General features: G+C 39.6%; 1 protein-coding gene across 2 annotated transcripts; it reads left to right on the forward strand.

Annotated features, from left to right (window-relative positions):
- The first annotated feature begins 907 nt into the window (after positions 1-907).
- On the forward strand, positions 908-23,454 carry fdxr (ferredoxin reductase). Of its 2 annotated transcripts, XM_052112994.1 has the most exons (13): positions 908-920; positions 1,378-1,524; positions 3,331-3,422; positions 6,440-6,535; positions 6,745-6,867; positions 8,752-8,865; positions 8,979-9,080; positions 12,117-12,224; positions 14,253-14,337; positions 17,544-17,722; positions 20,238-20,409; positions 21,023-21,196; positions 21,324-23,454. In XM_052112994.1, the coding sequence occupies exons 2-13, from the start codon at positions 1,431-1,433 to the stop codon at positions 21,452-21,454; spliced, it is 1,470 nt and encodes a 489-aa protein (XP_051968954.1). In that variant the 5' UTR covers positions 908-920; positions 1,378-1,430; the 3' UTR covers positions 21,455-23,454. The 2 variants fall into 2 exon arrangements, with proteins under 2 accessions (XP_051968954.1, XP_051968955.1); XM_052112995.1 differs by lacking the exons at positions 908-920; positions 1,378-1,524; positions 3,331-3,422 and adding an exon at positions 5,966-6,097.
- Positions 23,455-24,421: the final 967 nt, after the last annotated feature.

Below are 24,421 nucleotides of genomic sequence, written 5' to 3' on the forward strand. Positions count from 1 at the left end.
TGTCCGTCTCTCCATCCATCCGTCTATCTATCTATCTATCTATCTATCTATCTATCTATCTATCTATCTATCGATCTATCTATCTGTCTGTCTGTCTCTCCATCCATCCGTCTATCTATCTATCTGTCCGTCCGTCCATCCGTCTCTCCATCCATCCATTCATCTATCTGTCTGTCTGTCTGTCATCTATCTATCTGTCCGTCTTTCCATCCATCCGTCTATCTATCTATCTATCTGTCCATCTCTCCATCCATCCGTCTATCTATCTATCTATCTATCTATCTATCTGTCCGTCTCTCCATCCATCCGTCTATCTATCTATCTATCTATCGATCGATCGATCGATCGGTCGGTCCGTCCGTCCGTCTCTCCATCTATCTATCTATCTATCTATCTATCTATCTATCTATCTATCTATCTATCTATCTATCTATCTATCTATCTATCTATCTATCTATCTATCTATCTGTCTGTCATCTATCTATCTATCTATCTATCTATCTATCTATCTATCTATCTATCTATCTATCTATCTATCTATCTATCTATCTATCTATCTGTCTGTCTGTCTGTCTGTCTGTCTGTCTAGTATGTCTGTCTATCTATCTAAAATTCAAATTCAATCTTAGCAGAGCAGACAAAACTTATACATCATCATTAAATCTGGATGCGCATGAGTCCTTGACCTGGTTGTCGTGTGTGCAATAAATCTGCATGCAGTCTGCGACCTTCAGTCAAGTTTGAACTGATAAAGCCACTCGGATGGACGCTAAAATGTCAAACTAAGAGTGCTAAAGTGCAGTTTTACACGCGCGCACAAAACAAACGAGATTAAACTTGCACGTTAAACAAAGCAGGAACCTTTAATCGGAGTATTTGTTCAACACGGAGCACTTTCAGCGAGGAGCATTTACACAGAAGTAAGGACAGTTCATTGAGAGCTTTAAACTCGATATTATTAATTCACACATACGTTAATATGCGTTGCATGCATATGTGCAAAACTTGAGATTTTTTCTTCTTCATATGCACCATGTAGAAGATACTTGTTTTAACTGCGCTTTATTATAGATCAGATCCGCTTGTTTGTAGACTTTCACACTTCTAACCCCTATTTTTTTCTATGCTCTGTTTTAGCACTCTAATGGCAGAGAAAACAATAAATGAATAAACGTTAAACGCAGAATGGCGCTGAACTGGACCACCACCAATGTCATAAAACAAATGCATGATGCAAACCATTAATACAGATCCATTTCCACTTTTATTTAATACAATTCTATAAATGTATGTCACCCCACGGGTCTGATTGACGTGCACGCGCTAAAGGATCAAAGTTTGCGACACAGATAAGCCGCTTTTTTGGTTTCATAACAGTGTGATTGTTCGTCTGGGACACCGTTGGGCTGTTGTTTATTCCTCGACATCTGATGGAGATGATATCCCGCATCAGATCGTCTGTGATCAGGATGCACAGTCTGTCGCGAGCGTCTTGGCGTCTGCTCGTCGCGCGCCGACCGCCCGGTGAGTTTGGAGTGTGTGACACTTGATACTCTCAAGTTTTTGATTCATTCCTGTTATGCATTACATTTTTTATGTCAGCCCTCATATATGTCATGACCTTTTGTGATTGTGAAGATCAATGATTAAAGTCCAAAAGTGAGTGATATTTATACGCGTTAAGGGTCATCACATGACTCGCGTCAGCGCTGCAGAATACATTGAAGTCTATGAAGTGACGTCACACCAAAGTGTTTTTCACACACACTTTTCTGCTTCAACAATAATGTCTTTGAGAGTACTAAGCAACAAGAAATATTTAAAAACAGTCCATTGAATGTCTCGTAATTGCTTTTAATGAAATATTACCTTATCGTTTAGGAATATCAGAAATGCGCTTTATAATGACGAAAGAACATCATTGTTTGTTTATTATTGCGGTCTTTCCTTATAAATGTCATGCTCAGCCGTTTAAATAGGCTACTGTAGGAAAATGAACCCATAGATCTGCTTTGTGTTTATATTATGTGTGCATTATCCTGATGTCAGGAGATTTGTAGCCATGCATTTTTTAATAAAGGAGGAGGACGCTGTTGAAACTCACTATTATTTGTCTATTATTGTTGTCATTTTGGATGAAAAATAATGCTCAGACTGAGGGAAGACTATAATGTGAGCCAGCTGTGCAGTGTGTAAACCTCACTCTCCTGACCTCAAGAGGTGCACTAGCGACTGATGCTAGAGGCTGTAGCCTTTAGCCTCCTTGTTGGAGCACCCGCCTCCCATGCCGGAGACGTTGGTTCCAGTCCCGTACGGAGCAGGTAGAACAGGAGCATCACACTTAAACGCTATAAAGTCTCTTGGTAGATTTCGGTCATGAACGACTCAAAATGATTCCCCGATTCACTCGTCGCACATAAGACGCTCATTTGTCGGCACCTAGTGACATTTCCAGAAGGGGTCGCTGAACTAATCAGTTAATAAAATTTAACAAATTTGTGAAACGGAAGCAAGCCTCACCAAAATACTCTTTATTTTGCAGCTAATTCTGCACAATTGTAAACTTGAATAAACTTGAGTCGCGAAAATAGTTGGAATTGGTGCTTTTAGATTATTCTTTAGAACAAATATCCCCCGAAAAATTGTTCGGTGACCAGTTATTGTCTTACCCTTGTCGCCCCTCGTGAGTTTGCATGCCTGTAATTTGTTGTGGCATTGCAAGAATACATCTACAAATTAGAAAAGAAGCAAATTTGTTATTTTTTTTCATTAGCATTTAGCGCTGTTGCCACCTGTGATCTCACACAGCGTAGCTGATTGATGTGACTTGTTTTTTGTTTATTTGCATAAGCGAATTTCAAACATTACAAGTAAACATGCTACTAAGACGGACAGAAAACATCGACAAGTTCTTGAAAAGGAAAAATATTGACGATGGTTAGCCTATGTGGGTGAGCCGTACAATTATATCGCCATAAAAAGGTTGGGAAACTCTGCACTAGATACTGCATAACAGGAATGACCTTTTGTCTTTATGATGTTATGATGGTAATAAATCAGATTCCTTATTTTAATAGTGTTGACTAAAGTCTGTGTCATTCAGTCCTGCCTTCAGTGTTTCCCTGTGCTTGTTTTCCAGTATTCAGCTGATTTAAAAAAAACTAAAAGCGTGCATTAATATTGTGTTCAAAGTTTAAGAGGATTGCTTCCTGTTCATTTAGTCATTCAAGCAATCTGTCAATCACTGTTGCATATTGTTAAGTTCTAGAAGACATGTCACTGAGTATGCATCGTGTGTTTATTAAACTGTCATCTCTTGCATTTTATCAGTAGTGCGAGGTTATTCCTCTGGGCCCGCCCCAAGGGTGTGTATTGTAGGTGGAGGTCCTGCAGGTTTTTACACCGCACAACAGCTCCTGAAGGTTTGTGTTTGCAGTTCTCACATTAACACACATGGTGAAACGAAACACTTGCTAACTTGGAAAATGTAAAAGAATGTTCTGGTTAATTATTAAACAGCCTTTTGTGATTCCCAGAGCTATTGCACGTCTTCAAGTGGATTTGAATAAAATGCACGAGTCATGTGAACTGCTTTAATGGTGTTTTTATGGTTCTTTTATGTCATTTTTGGAGCTTGACAGTAACGAACACGACTAACACACAGTATCGGATTTGCATCGGGCTCGTCGGACCGATACCCGATCCATTTAAAAACATCAGTATCGGATCGGTGCATCCCTAGTACATACTGGTGTAAGCACACTGAGACAAAAGTTAGTGGGACCTTTTAGTTTTAGGTCCAGCAATAATAAATGACTCCTCAAAAATGCAACATTTAAACATTTATTGTAAAGTGTATTATATTCTGATATTTCATCAAAGAATGGGCCTATACATATTCACAAGGGTCCGGGCTTAACCCCAAATATGCACTGACTCCGATAGAGGTCGACCGATAGTGGATTTTGTCGATACAGATAGCCATGATGATGGAAAAGGGCCTATAACCAATTAATCAACCGATAGTTTTTAAAGGAAGTTAGAAAGGAGCCAGTTCTGGTAAGGATGCCCCCTGGGCACCTCCCTAGGGAGGTGTTTCAGGCACGTCCAGCTGGGAGGAGGCCTCGGGGAAGACCCAGGATTAGGTGGAGAGATTACATCTCCAAACTGGCCTGGGAACGCCTCGGGGTCCCCCAGTCAGAGCTGGTTAATGTGGTCCGGGATAGGGAAGTTTGGGGCCCCCTGCTGGAGCTGCTGCCCCCTCGACCCGACTTCGGATAAGCGGTTGAAGATGATGGATAGTTTTTTAAAAACTCAAGAGTCCCACTTGATTAAAATCCCATATGCAGTTTATTGTTCAACCAAAATCCCAATGATAACCAGAAAAAATTAAGAACACGATACTTTTACATTTATGCATTTGGCAGACGCTTTTATCCAAAGTGAATTACAGAGCGCATATTACAGGGACAATCCCCCCGGAGCAACCTGGAGTTAAGTGCCTTGCTCAAGGACACAATGGTGGTGGCTGTGGGGATCGAACCAACAACCTTCCGATTACCAGTTATGCGCTTTAGCCCACTATGCCACCACCACTCCATGGGGCACATTTAACTCTAGTCCAAAACACACCTGGGACTCTTATTTTGAAATGACAGAGACTTGGCCCTGTTACAATGCTCTATGTTAAGTATTAACCAAATAGAGCTTTTTATAGCCTTAATATTGACATTTACATTTATGCATTTGGCAGATGCTTTTATCCAAAGTGACTTACAGTGCACTTATTACAGGGACAATCCCCCCGGAGCAACCTGGAGTTAAGTGCCTTACTCAAGGACACAATGGTGGTGGCTATGGGGATCAAACCAGCAACCTTCTGATTACCAGTTCAGTGCTTTAGCCCACCACGCCACCACCACTCCATATATATATATATATATATATATATCATTTATTTTCACCAGATGAGGTTTAAGTAGGGATATTAAACTATTATATAATATTAAATATTAAACCACTGTAGATTCCTACAGCGAATAATTTTTGCCGATAACCGATTGTTCCAAAAATCAACTATCGGTACCGATTAATCGTTAAAACTGATATATCGGTCTACCTCTTCCTGATAACCACAGACAGCGATTTTCATCTGAAATGTTCAGTTTGTTTACATTATGCACTTACAATGGAAGTCAATGAGGCAAGATTTTCCAGAAGGTTTCAAAACAAAAATTGGCACTCGTAGTTTAGTTAATGAGCTAATATTTATGCATACGAGCGTGTTAAGATGTAACGTTGTTTAAATAGTCTTTTTAACAGTGGGTTTGTTCCATAGGTGTAGATGTCCGAAAGTGTGTTTACAAGCATTGCATAGTCATGACATGAGTCGAAAGATTGGAAAGTTTCTTGTGTAATGCTTATAAGTCTTATGGCTGTATTTTTCAAACTGTATCGGTTTTAATGCATGCATAGACTTCCATTGCAAGTTCACTTTTTTTGTTTGACAAATTGGGGGGTGAGTTGAATTATTTTCTGTGGTAATCGACAGCTTCACATCTATTTAACCTGTATTTTTTCATCTTGCAGTAGATGTTTTTGTCTGCTAACTGTCATGTACACATAATCCTGAGTCTCTGAGTTACTGAACATCTGTCTACAATGGTTTTTTTTTTGTTATTATTTTTTGAAGACTTGTCAGTGTTTGATATATTATAGCAGCTCTCTTGATGCTTTCCTGCCAAACATGTAGTCAGCTTACCTATTACATTATGGGTTTAGAGATAATATCTATGTGTGTGTGTGTGTATGTGTGTGCCATTGAAGGTTATTGAACCTTGAAAAAGACTGAAAAAACAAACCACATTGTATGAAAGGGGAATTTCATGATCCTTGCCCACATTGCACTTGTTGGTAGAAATAATATGCTCTCAGATGGCTGGAATGCTGATTTGTTTTATATTTTGTTTTCTGTGAAGTAGTCGCCCTTAAAGGAATAGTTTACTTTTGCTACCCACGTGATGTTCTTCCTTCGTGGAACGCTGACTGCCAAGTCTAACAGTCTAAGCTGCTCTTTGTCATACAATAGAAGTGAATGGTAACTATGGCAATATTGGAATCATTTCAGTGAATAACAACTTAAATGTCAGTCTGTTCCTCACGCTACGCTATTGTACGGCTTCAGAAGACTTGGAATATAGTGCACAAGTTGTATGGACTACTTTTAAGGTGTTTGTTTTCCCTTTTTGGAGCTTGAAACCCTTGGTTCCCATCCACTTACATTAAATGGAAAAGAGCAGCTCGGACATTCTGCTGAATTTTTTCTTTAATGTTCCATACAAGAAAGAATGTCATATAGGTTTGAAACAATATACTGTAAAGGCAATTGCATTTTGTTACAATGTGTTTGCGATTGTTAATGTAATTCCATATCTTACAGGCTCGGCAAGATGCAGTCGTTGACATTTATGAACGGCTGCCGGTGCCGTTTGGACTGGTGCGTTTCGGCGTCGCCCCCGATCACCCCGAGGTCAAGGTCAGGCCTTTTAGTTTACTCACCTTGATGTCACTTGAAAGTCAACATGAAATCACAAATCACCTTTAATGCACGTTGACATCAGTCAAAAACATCCTGGTTTCCCACAAGCCTAAACGTGTCTGTTTGTTGGCATTATTTCTGAGACATGAATCACTGCTATAAATTATGTTCTAATAAATAAATGAATGATGTGTTTTTCCCCCCAGAATGTCATCAACACTTTTACCCAGACAGCCCAGCACGAGCGCTGCAGTTTCCATGGTAATGTGACTGTGGGGAAAGATGTGAGCGTTGAGGAGTTAAGACAGGCTTACCACGCTGTTGTGTTGGTGAGGACACACTGTCCATTGATTTGTTCAGTCACTGATTAGTTTAGTGTTTGATCATACTATGGGTCCGGTATTTAAACAAGTATTGAGCTTCAGTTTGTACCTCATCCCGCACCGTTTGTGCTACTGAAATGAATGATGCCTCAAATCATTACTTTTCTAGGCAAACAGATTTGGAGCTTTTGCCAGGTGGATGATCAAACGGGACCCTGTAAATCCCATAGACTTATATTAGAGGAACCCAAGCCATAGCAACCACATAGCAACACCCTGTTAACCATTCACAACTCTCTAGCATAGTGGCTGTGACTATTGTGCATGCAAGGATGACCTAATTTAATGTATTATTTGTATTAAATTTGATACAAATATTTGTATTTTTATTTTATTTTATTTTACAACTAAATATACCACTTTATACAACATAATAAAAGCTTTTAGCATCACTCTGTTGAACCTGGTGCTCACACTTGCCAAAATATTTAACAACACTTCCAGCTTCTGCCACTGAGGGGCAGTGATTCTAATTTCGGTTGATACAGACCGATTTCAGCAGCAGAAATTTCGAGCAACTGTTGCCGAATTCACAGTGTGATCTGGAATTCTGGAACAGTTGCGAAACAACATTATAATAAAAAAAACATTTATATTTAATATTTAAATTAAATTAACATTTTATATTCAATTAAATATTTAAGAAAAAAAAGACATTTTTTTAATATAATTTATTGAATTTAAAATTTTTATTGTAATAATTTTATTTGCGAATTTATTTAAACTTAAGTACATTTAATGTACTTTTTATTTAATTTAATACAAATAAAAATATTTTTATTTTTAATTAAAATATATATTTTTAATACATTTTTTATTTTATTTTTAAAAAAATATATATATATATATATATATATATATATATATATATATATATATATATATATATATATATATATATTTATTTTAATTTAAATAGTTTTTCTTTGCGTTTTAAAAGTCACAGCCACTATGCTAGAGAGCTATGTGATTGATCGGGTCCCTTATTTAATGTAAATCAAAATGTTTATTATTCTGTCATATTTTAACAGTCAATCTATTTTCTTTCGAGGTCCAAAATTAACACTTCTGCAAACTGAGATACTAGCTGCCTGACCTATAATTTAAATAAAATATTAATATATTAAGCATGAAATAATGCATGGTTCAAATCACAATGTAGGAATGACTGACTTTCAATACGATCAAAACAGTTTAGTGAAAAGCTTGCACGTTTTTCCTGAATGGAAAACTTTCCAACAGATGTACTGAGGAAAAGAAAAAAACAAAAAAAAATGTTGTAACACAAAACTCATTGTTGTGAAACATTTCTGGCATTTAGCCAACATAAATAGATTTAAAAGATTCACACGGTTAACTCGTTTGACTAATCGTTTAAACCTGGGAGTGACACAATGACCTGTGTTGCTTGCCAGAAATAGTTTTTCAACATTGAGAAAAGTTTCCATGCGTACACAGTCGTTTTGCATTATATTCATTAAAGGGATACAGTTTATTTCTGAAACACAAAATACGATTTTAAAGATGTTCAAAAGTGACATAAATGGACAATAGATCAACATAAAACTATGCACTATAAAAAAGATTTAGCTTGGTATGATGATACTTGAATGATGTTTTTTGCTCTTTTGGGAGCTTGACAGCCCGTGGTCAGTGTGTCATTTCATTGTATGGAAGGCAAACAGCATGCAAGTTATTTTGGTTTGTAATAACACCAATTTTTATGTTGCATACCCCAATTTTGTTGTCCCTATCACATTTTGGCCTCTGACAGCACCTCATGTTGAGAGACATTTACTAACCTCATCTGCACCTTCGGTGTCTTGCCAGAGTTACGGAGCCGATGGAAACCGTTCCATGGAAATTCCAGGCGAAGACCTGTCTGGGGTCATCTCAGCGAAAGACTTTGTTGGATGGTACAACGGACTTCCGGCCAATAAGGAGGTGCTGTTTCACAGCTGATCTGCCCTTGTTTGGGTTTTCCCAATGACTGGCTAAATTGTGCACTCATTTTATTTGTATATGTCCCCTTTGATTTTCGTCTGTCCTGTGTGCAGCTGTGTCCTGACCTCAGCTCGGAGACAGCTGTGATTTTGGGGCAGGGAAATGTGGCTTTGGATGTGGCTCGAATTCTTCTGTCACCCCATGAAATGTTGAAGGTCTGTGGTCATTTCATATTCACATCAGATTAACATAAAGGTCACACTGGAAATCGATACATTGCTTCTGAAAGTTCATGTACCCTGAAATCATGCATCCGATTTACCTACAAGCGACATTCCGCACCTTTGCATCCCATTTAGTGAATGACTTCGTCTGTCTGCACTGGTCTCAGAACAGTTTGAAATGCACCTTATTTTCATCATAACTCCATATAAACCCTCTGAAAGCAGCATTTTTCAGCTTTTGCATGAATACAGTTATTCTCAATGTGAAAATGCACAGTAAATATATAGATATGCATTAACTAATGTTAATGAATAGAACCACAGATGAAAAGAAACATGTTTTTTCAACTTTGAGGTAATAAGGTCCCATTTTCCACATATGTGGACTTCATCTTTTTCATCATGCTGATGCTCGAAAAATTTACGGATTTGTTAAAGTGGCATATCAAATGAAACTAGAGATGCGACTCTTTACAACCAAACAGGTTTTAATCAAAATAAACGTAGAGGTTACTTACCAGAGGCAATTTTGGTCACGAGACGTGGTGCGCCAGAACTTTAACGCTTAAATGGCCGCGTTGAGGCTTGTAAACGTTATTCATTAGTCAGTTTTAATTCATTTAAATTATGCGTTGCGTTTAGCGAAGCCGAAATCCATTTGCAATAAAGCGGCATACGAACTTTCTCATGTCAATGTTGTATTTATTTTTTTATCCCTTTTCTCCCCAATCTTGAATGCCCAATTCCCACTACTTAGTAGGTCCTCGTGGTGGCGCGGTTACTCGCCTCAATCCGGGTGGCGGAGGACGAGTCTCAGTTGCCTCCGCTTCTGAGACCGTCAATCCGTGCATTTTATGACGTGACTCGTTGTGCATGACACCGCGGTGACTCGCAGCATGTGGAGGCTCATGCTACTCTCCACGATCCACACACAACTCACCACACGCCCCATTGAGAGCGAGAACCACTATTCACCACCACAAGGAGGTTGCCCCATGTAACTCTACCCTCCCTAGCAACCGGGCCAATATGGTTGCTTAGGAGACTCACAGCATGTGGAGGCTCATGCTACTCTCCACGATCCATGCACAACTCACCACACGCCCCATTGAGAGCGAGAACCACTAGTCACGACCACGAGGAGGTTGCCCCATGTAACTCTACCCTCCCTAGCAACCGGGCCAATATGGTTGCTTAGGAGACTCAGCAGCATGTGGAGGCTCATGCTACTCTCCACGCATCCATGCACAACTCACCACCACCCCATTGAGAGCTGAGAACCACTAGTCACGCACCACGCAGGAGGTTGCCCCATGTAACTCTACCCTCCCTAGCAACCGGGCCAATATGGTTGCTTAGGAGACTCGCAGCATGTGGAGGCTCATGCTACTCTCCACGCTCCATGCACAACTCACCACACGCCCCATTGAGAGCGAGAACCACTAGTCACGCACCACGCAGGAGGTTGCCCCATGTAACTCTACCCTCCCTAGCAACCGGGCCAATACGGTTGCTTAGGAGACTCACAGCATGTGGAGGCTCATGCTACTCTCCACGATCCATGCACAACTCACCACACGCCCCATTGAGAGCTGAGAACCACTAGTCACGACCACGAGGAGGTTACCCCATGTAACTCTACCCTCCCTAGCAACCGGGCCAATATGGTTGCTTAGGAGACTCGCAGCATGTGGAGGCTCATGCTACTCTCCACGCTCCATGCACAACTCACCACACGCCCCATTGAGAGCTGAGAACCACTAGTCACGCACCACGCAGGAGGTTGCCCCATGTAACTCTACCCTCCCTAGCAACCGGGCCAATATGGTTGCTTAGGAGACTCGCAGCATGTGGAGGCTCATGCTACTCTCCACGCTCCATGCACAACTCACCACACGCCCCATTGAGAGAGAACCCCTAATCACGACCACGAGGAGGTTACCCCATGTGACTCTACCCTCCCTAGCAACCGGGCCAATATGGTTGCTTAGGAGACTCGCAGCATGTGGAGGCTCATGCTACTCTCCACGCTCCATGCACAACTCACCACACGCCTCATTGAGAGCGAGAACCACTAGTCACGACCACGAGGAGGTTGCCCCATGTAACTCTACCCTCCCTAGCAACCGGGCCAATACGGTTGCTTAGGAGACTCACAGCATGTGGAGGCTCATGCTACTCTCCACGATCCATGCACAACTCACCACACGCCCCATTGAGAGCGAGAACCACTAGTCACGACCACGAGGAGGTTACCCCATGTAACTCTACCCTCCCTAGCAACCGGGCCAATATGGTTGCTTAGGAGACTCGCAGCATGTGGAGGCTCATGCTACTCTCCACGCTCCATGCACAACTCACCACACGCCCCATTGAGAGAGAACCCCTAATCACGACCACGAGGAGGTTGCCCCATGTAACTCTACCCTCCCTAGCAACCGGGCCAATATGGTTGCTTAGGAGACTCGCAGCATGTGGAGGCTCATGCTACTCTCCACGCTCCATGCACAACTCACCACACGCCCCATTGAGAGAGAACCCCTAATCACGACCACGAGGAGGTTACCCCATGTGACTCTACCCTCCCTAGCAACCGGGCCAATTTGGTTGCTTAGGAGACCTGGCTGGAGTCACTCAGCACGCCCTGGATTCAAACTCACGACTCCATGGGTGGTAGCCATCGTCAATAAATCCTCAAGCCCACAGCTGATTGGTGTGTGGTTAGCAACCATTCTAAAGTGACTTTGACGCTTCTAGTGTAGATAACCTCAAGTATAGACTTGGTGTTATGCTTTATTCTACACTACTGGTTTATGCTGGCTTAGGACTTGGTGGGTGATGTTCTAAAGTTCCTTCTCTTTGCCTATAGGGAAAGTCATAATAATACCTCAGGAGCAAAGTTATTTTCATGCATGATTTATAGGAGTGTGGCATGCTCTTTAAACCTCCCTTTTCTGTTTTGAACTGTAAAAATATCATTTATTTAATGCAGTTGTGTGAAACCAGTTATTCCGTTTCTCCTTACAGAAGACTGATATTACCCAGCATGCACTAGACGCATTAGCAGGCAGCAGCGTGCGCAGGGTTTTGATCATAGGCCGACGAGGACCCCTTCAAATAGCATGTACCATCAAGGTAAGGTTCTTATCTCCTAGACAGTGGGATACTAAAGTGTGAGACATGGAAGTTTTCGGAGATGTGACGTAAAATAAAGAAATGTTTAATATTCTGTTCAGTTTTTAGGTCACTAATCAAATGTATGCAAATTGTGACCTTGATCATGTTAACTCTTTATATACAGTACTGTGCAAAAGACGTTAAGATGGTTATTTATATCTTCAGCTTTAGTGTGTGAATAGGAAATATAAATGTTAGACTCCCAAAAATGACTTTTGCAAATAGAAAAGATTAGAATAGAAGAACAAGAGGTCCTGCAACAGATGTCCCGTCCCCCACAAAACCCCCACTGAACATCTGTCTCTTTATGTAATCTCAGACTGACTCGAAGCAATTGAGACAGCCGAAATAGAAGAACTGTGGTGCATTCTCCAAGAAGCTTGAACATCCTATCTGCCAACAACCAAGAATGTCTCTAGGACAATTGGGGTTGTTTTAAAGGCAAAGGTGGTCACACCAAAAATTGATTTAGCTTTTTTTATATTTACTGGACTTTGTATGACATTAAGTGATAAATGAAAACTATTTATGCCATTATTTTATGAAGACATCCTCACAATGCAACATTTTCCACAGGTGCCCACGGCCTTCTTTCCAAAACGTTATTGGTTAGAACGAAATAAAAGAACGTTGAATAATGTTCCTTTTAAAATGACAGTACGCTGCACTAAGGGTGGGTGACGGGCAACCTGGTCTGGAAAATACAAGCACAAAATAAGTGACATTCTTCACCAAAATAAGCCAAAATACACTTTTTATTTACATTTCCCTTTAATAACAAAATTCCATCAAATTGAATTGAACTGTAATAAAATAAAAACAAAACAAAAACCCTAAAAAAATTAAAAATACTGTTTTATTCAGTAAACGTTACACTGTTTATTGTGTTGGAATTTTGTTATAAAATTTTAATGTTTAAATCTTAAAAATAAACCAAATATTTTTTGGAATGCTAATCAAATTTTTTTGCCCATTTGGGGGATCAATTAGCATAGAAATAACATAAACATAGTACACATTAGCCTATTTAAAATGTATTTTTAAAATATTTATCCTTATTATTAAATACATCCCCCAAATGTATTCAAATATTTTAAAATATAAAAGATTTATTAGATATTAATAAACAACCACTGGAGTGGTGGTGGCGGCGTAGTGGGCTAAAGCGCATAACTGGTAATCAGAAGGTTGCTGGTTTGATCCCCACAGACACCACCATTGTGTTCTTGAGCAAGGCACTTAACTCCAGGTTGCTCAGGGGATTGTCCCTGTAATAAGTGCACTGTAAGTCGCTTTGGATAAAAGCATCTGCCAAATGCATAAATGTAAAATGTAAGTCACGAGCAATCATGTTATAGTCTAGCTGCTTTAAGCGTGTGTGCTCGAGGGATGAGCGTCCCGTGACAGAGTGTCCATCAGCCGGTGCAGTTTCAATCTCTCCCCTTAGATGGGGACATTCACAAATGCGTAAATGTAACTAAATCCAAACTAAAATTGACTGAGATAAACCCTTTAATAAGACAATTATCAGAACACAATAATAGCGTTATTAACCAGTTACCAGCATTTAAAAATAACACTTTCATTTTGGAATAATTGAAGGGGGTCTTTGTTCCTGTTGAGCTGTATTTAGTCCCTGGAACTAAATATAATTTGTAATGGAAAGTATTGTATTAAAATATGTCACCTGTGCATTGCTGGAGGCTGAAAATGATGATGAAATTGTTTCTCTCTCGTTTAATTACATGGTGTTTGTCTAAGTAGTGGAGTGGAAAGTTCCCTTTGTGTGACTATGATGAGTTTGTGGAGGAACCTGTTCTTCAGTTTATAAGATTCATGGAAGTTGCATTAATGGAAAACTTTAAGATAACAGCTTTGTTTAGTCTCGTTGGTCAGAATGTGAAAGTAATTGTACATTTTGAAATGACTGTATACAGCCGCAGGGAACAGAAATAATACGTCTGTTTATCTATTTGTTCTCTTGAGGAACTCAGAGAAATGGTGAATCTGCCGAACACTAGAGCGGACATGCTGCCCAGTGACTTTGAGGGTGTCGCGGAAACTTTAAAAGGTAAACAAAAAATTGGGAAATAAAAATGGAAATAGTTTACCAAATTTCAGTCATCATCATTTACTCACCCTCATGTCGTTCCAAATATTGAGTTGCTTTTTTTTCCTTTGGAGCTTGACTGGCCCTGGTCACTATTTGCTTTCACTTAATGGAAAAGAGCAGCTCGGACATTCTGCCGTACTTCTCCTTTTGTGTTGCACAGAAGACAGTTTTGGAACAACATGATGGTTAATTTGTGGGTGAACGACTACAATTACTTACAAAAAAGGGAACTTTTTGAAGTGTGCTGATCAAAGGAGCAAAAAAAGCTTTTGGTTCACTTAAAAAAGCTGCCAAAATCAGTTCAGACTTCACAACAGCTTTGAAGTCTTCCCCTCAGTTTTACCCTGAATGTTTTGGTAATTTCCTTTTGGCTCAGTTACGAAACACCTGTGTCTTTAACTGCATGTATTCATTGAAGCTTAAAGGGATAGTTCACCTAGGAAAACAATTCTTTAATCATTTACTATCTGCCTGACGTCTCATTTGAGTGTTCAACAGATGAAAGTCAGTCATGCAGGTTTGAAACAACACAAGTGTGAGAAAACAATGGCAGGATCTTCATTAATTTGGGTGAACTTTCCTTTAAGCATTGTTGTAAATGTGTGATTTTAGGGGAAAATACATGAATTTCATCTTCTGACAAGATGTGTGGATGTGAAAGCACTAAAATCAAGCAATGTACACAACATTCCTTCTGTGTTAAACAAAGGGACTTTTTCCAGATCCCATTTCATATGACAGTTCACAGAACAGCAGTGACTGGATGCCTTGGTTTAAGCATTGTTGTTTACACTTCCACAGCAAAGAGCAAACAAGTTTCCTGAAGCTGTTTTTAAAAGTAAAAGATGTATGTTTTGTGGTAATGAAGTGTTTGTGTGCACTAGATTTGATTCTTCAGATAAGGGAACATTTCTGTCAATTATGATGAATTGAAAGAATAATAAAAATCTCACACCCACGCACAGTGCTGTTAAAAAGTATTTACCCCCGTCCTGATGTCTCATACTAAATTGTTTCAAAAATTCAAACAAAATCGAACATAAATCAAAGTCAATCTGAGTAAACACAAAATACAGTTTTTAAATGATAACGTTATTTATTGATGCAAAAAAGTTAGCTAATACCAACCGGGCATGTGTGAAAAAGTATTTGCCCCTTAAGTTACTAAATCTATGAATCTGCATTCATAATGGAGTTCAGCTGGACTAGACACACTCAGGCCTGATTACTGCCAGCCCTGTTCAATCAAATCAACACCTAAATTGAACTTTTTCAGCAGCATGAAGATGGCTAAAAGGTCTCACGCAGTACCACACGATGCCAAGGTCTATAAATGATGAGGAAAATGTTGATTGTGCTTCAAAGCTGTTTCAGAGGCTCTGGGACTCCAAAGAACCACAGTGAGAGCCATTATCTCCAAATGGAGGAAACTTGGCACAGTAGTGAACCACACCGGAAGTGGTCGACTTTTAAAAACTCCTCCAAGAGCACAGCGACGACTCATCCAGGAAGTTACAAAAAAGCCAAGGACAACATTCAATGAACGAATTCAAAGGTCTCTCTTGCATCAATAAATGTCACTGTTCATGACTATGGAGTGGTGGTGGTGTAGTGGTCTAAGCACATAACTGGTAATCTGGTAATCAGAAGGATGCTGGTTCGAGCCCCACAGCCACCACCATTGTGTCCTTGAGCAAGGCACTTAACTCCAGGTTGCTCCGGGGGGATTGTCCCTGTAATAAGTGCACTGTAAGTCACTTTGGATAAAAGTGTCTGCCAAATGCATAAATGTCAATGAAAAAAGGCGCTATATAAATGCAGACCATTTACCATTAACATAAAGATGATTTTAAAAGCATAATATAGAGGAATCATCTCCAGTTATTGAGTTGTAAATAAAAAAAACTTTTGAACGCAACTCTCTTCCTGGAAAGACGATGCTAGACCAAACATATTTCTGACCCCTATAAACATTACAGAGACAAAGAAAAATAAAAGTCCTGAAAAATGTTGATAGTCCACTTGGATTTGTTTACACTTTGTATATCTGTTACTATGTTTGGTGGTTGTACTGGCACATAAGCATATAACTGGTAATAAGCAAATAACTGGTAATCTGGTAATCAGAAGGACGCTGGTTCGAGCCCCACAGCCACCACCATTGTGTCCTTGAGCAAGGCACTTATCTCCAGGTTGCTCCGGGGGGATTGTCCCTGTAATATGGGGTCTGTAAGCTTTGAGGATAAAAGCATCTGCCAAATGCATAAATGTAAATGACACGGGCCAAACATGCCATCCATGGAAGAGTGGCGAGGCGAAAACCACTGCTAACCCAGATGAACATTATAGCTCCAAAACACACCTTGATGATCCTCAACACTTTTGGGAGAATGTTCTGTGGGCTGATGAGTCGAAAGTGGAACTGTTTGGAAGACAGGGGGTCCCGTTACATCTGGTGTAAATCAAACACAGAATTCCACAAGAAGAACATCATACTTGCAGTAAAGCATGCTGGTGGTCATGTGATGGTGTGGGGATGCTTTGCTGCTTCAGGGCCAGAGCGACTTCAAATCAAATCCCTTTAGTGTCTCTCAACCATAAACACAGTGCAACTGTGGGTGAAAGTCTTGGCAACATAGCAGTCATGACCGTAATGAGACATATATTTCAATAATTGAGGGGGAACATGAATTCTGCTCTCTACCAGTAAATCCTAAAGTAGAACTTCCTGTCATCAGTCCGTGAGTTGAAGCAAGACAATGATCCAATGCATTGGAGTAAGTCCACCTCTGAATGGCTCACAAGAAGCTAAATTAAAGTTTTGGAGTGGCCTACTCAAAGTCCTGACTTGAACCTGATTGAGATGCTGTGGCAGGACCTTAAACAGGTAGTTCATGCTCGAAAGCCCTCCAGAGCAGTTCTGCAAAGAAGAGCGTGCCACAATCCGCCCACAGTGTTGTGAAAGACTGATCTGAACAATATTTTGTTTACTCAGGTTGCCTTTGCTGCCCTAATCTGCACCATCTTACCTTACATCCTCTTGAAATGTAATAAAGGCCTTGATTCAGTGCATTCAATATTGTTTTAACATAAATGATATGTAGTTTGAGCAAGTTTAATTTCTCAAGAATAGTCAAGTATATATGTGTGTCTGTGTTTATGAGATCTCCCCAGGCCGAGGAAGAGATTGACGGAGTTGTTGATGAAGGCGATGAATGGCGGAGGAGACGGTCCGGTTGAGAACAGCTGGGGCTTCCGTTTCTGTCGCAGTCCTGTGGAGGTTCTTTCAGGACCTGATGGGAAAAGAGCCGCAGGAATACGACTGGCTTTTAATAAGCTTGAGGTAAGATCAACAGAACGATTAAGGGGCGACTGTGTCTCAAGTGGTAGAGCGGGTCGGCCACTAATCGCAGGGTTGGTGGTTCGATACCCGGCCCACACGACTCCACATGCCGAAGTGTCCTTTGGCAAGACACTGAACCCCAAATTGCTCCCAATGGCAGGCTGGCGCCTTGCATGGCAGCTCTGCCATCATTGGTGTGTGAATGGGTGAATGAGTCACAGTGTAAAGCGCTTTGAATACCGCCGAGGTTAAAAAGGCGCCATATAAGTGCAGACCATTTACCATTAACATAAAGATGATTTTAAAAGCATAATATAGAGGAATCATCTCCAGTTATTGAGTTGTAAATAAAAAAAACTTTTGAACGCAACTCTCTTCCTGGAAAGACGATGCTAGACCAAACATATTTCTGACCCCTATAAACATTACAGAGACAAAGAAAAATAAAAGTCCTGAAAAATGTTGATAGTCCACTTGTATTTGTTTACACTTTGTATATCCGTTACTATGTTTGGTGGTTGTACTGGTTGTACTGGTTGTACAAGGGGGTATGGGGTAAACCTGCAGGACTGGCTCTGCCATAGGAAGTTGTTTGAGTAATTTGTGCTGGTAATATACTTATGCTGGACATGAGCCTGTATTTGTTCATGTTTGGCACACAAGTCACTGTTTAAACTGAACGGGCTGGCTAGAGTGAAATAATAGCAGTGTGTGTGTGTGTGTGTGTGTGTGCGCGTGTGTGCGTGCAGGTTTGGGCAGGTTTGGGCATGTGTGTGCGTGTGTGTGTGCGCACCTGTGTGCACGTGTTCGTGTGTGTGTGTGGGCAGGTTTGGGCATGTGTGTGTGCGTGTGTGTGTGTGTGCCCCCGTTCAGTTTAAACCGCAAAGTTACTATGTAAAATCACATAAACCTGACAAATAAACTTTCATGTACAGTTGAAGATGTTTACATACACTTTAGCCAAATACATTTAAACTCAGTTTTTCACAATTCCTGACATTTAATCGTTGAAAACATTCCCTGTCTTAGGTCAGTTAGGATCGCTACTTTACTGAATGTGAAATGTCAGAATAATAGTAGAGAGAATGATTCATTTCAGCTTTTATTTCTGTTGTCACATTCCCCGTGGGTCAGAAGTTTCACATACAGTTTGTTAGTATTTGGTAGCATTGCCTTTAAGTTGTTTAACTTGGGTCAAATGTTTTGGGTATCCTTTCACAAGTCGCTGGAAATTTGGCCCATTTCTCCAGACAGCACTGGTGTAACTGAGTCAGGTTTGTAGGACTCCTTGCTCGCACACACTTTTGCCCAAAGTTCAGGGCTTTGTGATGCCGCTCCAGTACCTTGACGTTGTTGTCCTCAAACCATTTTGCCACAACTTTGGAGGTATGCTTGGGTCATTGTCCGTTAGGAAGACCCATATGTATCCACATAATCTTTCTTCCTCATTTTGTGAAGTGCACCAGTCCCTTCTGCTGCAAAGCACCCCACAACATGATGCTGCCACCCCCATGCTTCACGGTTGGGATGGTGTTCTTCGGCTTGCAAGCCTCACCCTTTTTCCTCCAAACATAACGGTGGTCATTATGGCCAAACAGTTCAATATTTATTAGACCAGAGGACATTTCTCCAGATCTTTGCCCCCATGTGCTCTTGCAAACTGTAGTCTGGCTTTTTTATGGCGGATTTGGAGCAGTGGCTTCTTCCTTCCTGAGCAGTCTTTCAGGTTATGTCGATGTAGGACTTGTTTTGCTGTGGATCTAGATACTCGTCTACCTGTTTGCTCCAGCATCTTCACAAGGTCATTTACGGTTGTTCTGGTATTGATTTGCACTCTTCGCACCAAACTACGTTCATCTCTAGGAGACAGAATGCGTCTCCTTCCTGATCAGTATGATGGCTGTGTGGTCTCATGGTGTTTATACTTGCGTACTATTGTTTGTACAGATGAACGTGGTACCTTCAGGTGTTTGGAAATTGCTCCCAAGGATAAACCAGGCTTGTGGAGGTCCACCATTTTTCTGAGGTCTTGGCTGATTTTGTTTTGATTTTCTCATGATGTCAAGCAAAGAGGCACTGAGTTTGAAGTTAGACCTTAAAATACATCCAACGGTACACCTCCTATCAGAAGCTAATTGTCTAAAGGCTTGACATCATTTTCTGGAAAAGCTTCTTAAAGGCACAGTTATCTTGATGCATGTAAACTTCTGACCTACTAGAATTGTGATATAGTCAATTAAAAGTGAAACAATCGGTCTGTAAACAATTGTTGGAACAATTTCAAAAGTTGATGTCCTAAACGACTTGCCAAAACTATAGTCTGCTAATATGAAATTAGTTTAATGACTTCAACCTAAGTGTATGTAAACATCTGACATCAACTGTAAGTTTAAACTTTCCACCCTGTGAATCCACTGATATCCTTTATTTACAGATGAATGCATGCACCCATTTTATCCACGAGTATATTAACAATATTGATGTTTCTTGGCGTGACCTCTGTGTGTTTATTCAGGGGTCAGGGGAGGTTGCACGGGCAGTGCCTACAGGTCAGTTTGAGGATGTGGAGTGTGGTTTGATCATCAGCAGTATCGGTTATAAGACAATTCCCATAGACCCTGACGTGCCATTTGACCCCCGACGAGCCATCGTGCCGAATGACATGGGAAGAGTTCAGGACACAACGGGTGAGAGGAGTGTGAGAATGTGTGTGTGGGACCTCTTCTCCTAAAACTCCTTACCAGGAGCCACTAATTGCTGCTCCGTCTACAAAATTACTCAATAATACTCCAGGCTGACTGGAAATGACCCTCCTTATTGCATTTTTACCTAACAAGTAAATAAATTAAAGTACTTAAAAATATTGATTTGCATTGAAATTAAGTTATTATATGTAAAGAAATCATGGATTCCCCAGAAACGGCTAAATTCCATCTCCTGGTTTTAATTTTGAGTTTTGTTTGTTTTTATTTTGTGGTGCGAAAATGACGTCTGACTGCTTATTACCTTGCTTATTACATGAATATTGCCAAATAAATAAATAAATAAATAAATGGACATTTAATATTTATTAGAGTTTAAATTATTTAAATGTATTAGCTCACTTTTAGAGACTCGCAGTAACCGGACATTATTCCGAAATATCTGACCACTGGGTTGTGCTATTGACCAATCAGTATTGAGTATTTCAGAGAATCGTGTTATATATGCAATTAATTGCAATTTCATTTATTAATCGGTTTGTCATGTATTTAATTCAGTTGGTTTGTGTATCTTAGTAGTGCGTTTAATTTTTGGCAGGTCTGTACTGCAGCGGCTGGGTCAAGCGAGGACCGACTGGTGTGATCGCCACCACCATGAACGACAGTTTTGATACAGCACGTATTTTATTGCAGGATATAGAGGCAGGAAAGCTGGATGTGTCAATCAACAAACCGGGTGCACAGGCGATCACTGCCCTTCTACAAACACGAGGTCACACTTTTAACAAAAACACACCAGTACTAAACCACTGGCTTTAAACAAATTTTGGCATGGAAATAGAATAATAATATAATTCCATTGGAAAAAAGTCATCATGGGATTATGTATGTCTCAACAGGTGTGAAAACAGTGTTATTTTCAGAATGGGAGAAGATTGACGCAGAAGAGGAGAGTAGAGGCAAGTCCGTCGGAAAACCCAGGGAAAAACTACTGAATGTGGAGGAGATGTTGAAACTTGCCTGGTCGTGAGATTAATACCCCTGGAGCTCAGTAAGATTGTGCAATTATTGCTGGAACGTTACCCAGAATAATAAACTGAAGGCCAGTGTGCCAGAGATCCTTCATTACTGACTATGGAGCGTCTGAATCCAATGGCAGCACAATCACAATCCAGCTTGAGCTGGTAAAAACGTTTTTGAAATGTAAGGGGATGGCTCACCCCTAAATTTAAATTCTGTTGCATTTACTCACCCTCATGTCATTCCAAACCCAAAATGGAACACAAAAGTAGGAGTTTAGCAGAATGTTCATGTCGCTCTTTACTATGCATTGAAAGGATACAGGGGATGTCGAGCTGCAAAATTTAATAAAAACAGCATATAAGTACAATTAATGTAGTGCATATGATTCATGTGCTATATTCCAAGTCTTCTGAAGACATTAGTTGGCTTTGTGTGAGGAAAAGACTGAAATTGAATTTGTTTAATCAGGCAGTGAATCCGTCTGGCTGATAACATGACAAAAGGATTGGTGTGTTCACCAAAATCATATTTTCTTTATAGTACTTTGTCACTTAAATCAGTTTTTGTTTGCTACTTTGCCACTTAAATCATTTACATTTACATTTATGCATTTGGCAGATGGTTTTATCCAAAGCGACTTACAGAGCCCTTATTACAGGAACAATCCCCCTGGAGCAACCTGGAGTTAAGTGCCTTGCTCATGGACACAATGGTGGTGGCTGTGGGGATCGAACCAGCAACCTTCTGATTACCAGTTATGTGCTTTAGCTCACTACACCACCACCACTCCAGTAGTCATTTAAATCAGTTTTTGTTTGCTACCAAACTTTAAGTCTGAATTAAACTTTTATTCCCTGAAAGTCTTCCCCTCATCTGTAGATATCAAATCACATTTGTCTTTGCAGATATTTAAAAAAATGGCATGTCATGATGCATCTATTTGATCGACATGAAAGTAATAAATCATGACAGTATTTTCAGTTAAAGGTGAACTATTACTGGTAGCACAGGTTTTTAACATGAGTAACAATGAACAGTACTTGTACAGCATTTATTAATCTTGGCTAATGTGAGTTACAACATTTTAAAATTAAAAAAAGACCTCAAATATGAACTAACAATGAGTAATTGTATTTTTATAAACTAAAATTAACCAAAAAAGAAAAGTAGCTTTAAAGTGTCCAGTTAGATATCAATGCAATGACTAAACTATGATGTCATGGCTTGCACTTATAATTATAACTACTGTTTACTAAAAGTACTACTGGCACCGTGATGCATGCTTAAAATGAAGTTGGACCAGTTGCTGTAAAGGTAGTTTACATGTGCCTCTTTCTGTTGTGTTTGCTTGTCATTTGTCCAGAATAAACTAAATTGTGTTTTGTGAAATTGCATGAATGAAAACAAACTTGATGCTCAAATGTTAGAAAACATGTTTTTACATAATGAATAAGCAATGGTGTCCAGTCAGCCAGATATTATTGCCAAATAAACCTCAACATGTGATCAGGCTTAGCGTCATCCTGAAGAGGGGATTATTTTGATATTAATTCGATAATGACCAATGGACAGCAAATTATCCTTCTTGTAACACATCTATTTACCAAGTAATTAAACATGGACATGAAGTATTGATTTGACTAAGTTAATGTATTACAAATTATGAAACTAAGACAGTGATGTAGGAAATTGATTACGTGGGACGATTTGATTGTCATCAATATTTGAGTCACGTATGATAGAGAGCCATGTAATAACACTTTATTTTTGATCAGTTTTGTAGATTTTACAATGGGTAAATGACAACGCAACGTGTTTTTATATTATTGAATATTTTTGTGTATATGCTGTTTCCTGCAAGATTTGTGTTTTCAGACGGACTTTTCATGTTAAGATGTCTTCATTAGCGCTGTCCATGACCTTTGACCTCTATCTGTATAAATGGATATGTATTTCTTTAATAAAGTTAATACAAAACGATTGGAGACACAGACAAAAAAGACTTAAGAATGAACTCATCATAAGCTTATCATGGAGACTAACAGCCTCTACGGTGCAGTTTTGTTCAGTGCTGAGCTGTATGTGCAGTGTAACAGTATCATTGTAAAAAATACATTCCAAGAGCGTGTAATGTAAAACTCTCAGGATTGGACCCAGATGTGTTCTGAGCTGGTGGGTGAATTCAGACTGAAAGAAACCTTTGTTCATGAATTAGGGATAGGATATTAGGAATTTAGCATTAGTTTGCCACTGAAATTAGTTTTTATTTGATACTTTGCTGCTGAAATTAATTTTGTTCTACATAAATACCACAACTTTATTTAATTGCCACTGAAATGTATTTGCTCCTTTTACACTGAAATTAGATTTGTTTGCTAATTTACCACCAAAACTAGTTTTTTATGCCACTTTGCTGGCTGAAATAATTTTTTGTTTGCTACATTGGCACAGAAATGAGTTTGTTTGCTACATTGCCACTAAAAACAGTTTATTTGCTATTTGCCACAAAAATTAGTTATTTGCTACATTGCACATGACCTTGGTTTTTGTTTGCTACTTTGACGCTAAATAGAGTTCAGTTTTTGTTTGCTACTTTGATGCAAAATAGTTTTTGTTTGCTACTTTGACGCTAAATAGAGTTAAGTTTTTGTTTGCTACTTTGATGCTAAATAGAGTTCAGTTTTTGTTTGCTACTTTGATGCTAAATAGTTTTCAGTTTTTGTTTGCTACATTGACGCTAAATAGAGTTCAGTTTTTGTTTGCTACTTTGACACTAAATAGAGTTCAGTTTTTGTTTGCTACTTTGATGCTAAATAGTTTTCAGTTTTTGTTTGCTACATTGACGCTAAATAGAGTTCAGTTTTTGTTTGCTACATTGACGCTAAATAGAGTTCAGTTTTTGTTTGCTACTTTGACGCTAAATAGAGTTCAGTTTTTGTTTGCTACTTTGACGCTAAATAGAGTTCAGTTTTTG

This window comes from Xyrauchen texanus, chromosome 40 (genome assembly GCF_025860055.1).
Source record: "Xyrauchen texanus isolate HMW12.3.18 chromosome 40, RBS_HiC_50CHRs, whole genome shotgun sequence".
Taxonomy (NCBI): Eukaryota; Metazoa; Chordata; class Actinopteri; order Cypriniformes; family Catostomidae; genus Xyrauchen; species Xyrauchen texanus.

Excerpts from the sequence above, each read along its gene's own strand:
- fdxr (XM_052112994.1), top strand. The coding sequence starts at position 1,431 with ATGGAGATGATATCCCGCATCAGATCGTCTGTGATCAGGATGCACAGT. Across the intron at positions 6,536-6,744 it reads CCGATCACCCCGAGGTCAAG|AATGTCATCAACACTTTTAC; the intron begins GTCAGGCCTTTT and ends TTTTCCCCCCAG. Across the intron at positions 8,866-8,978 it reads GACTTCCGGCCAATAAGGAG|CTGTGTCCTGACCTCAGCTC; the intron begins GTGCTGTTTCAC and ends TCCTGTGTGCAG.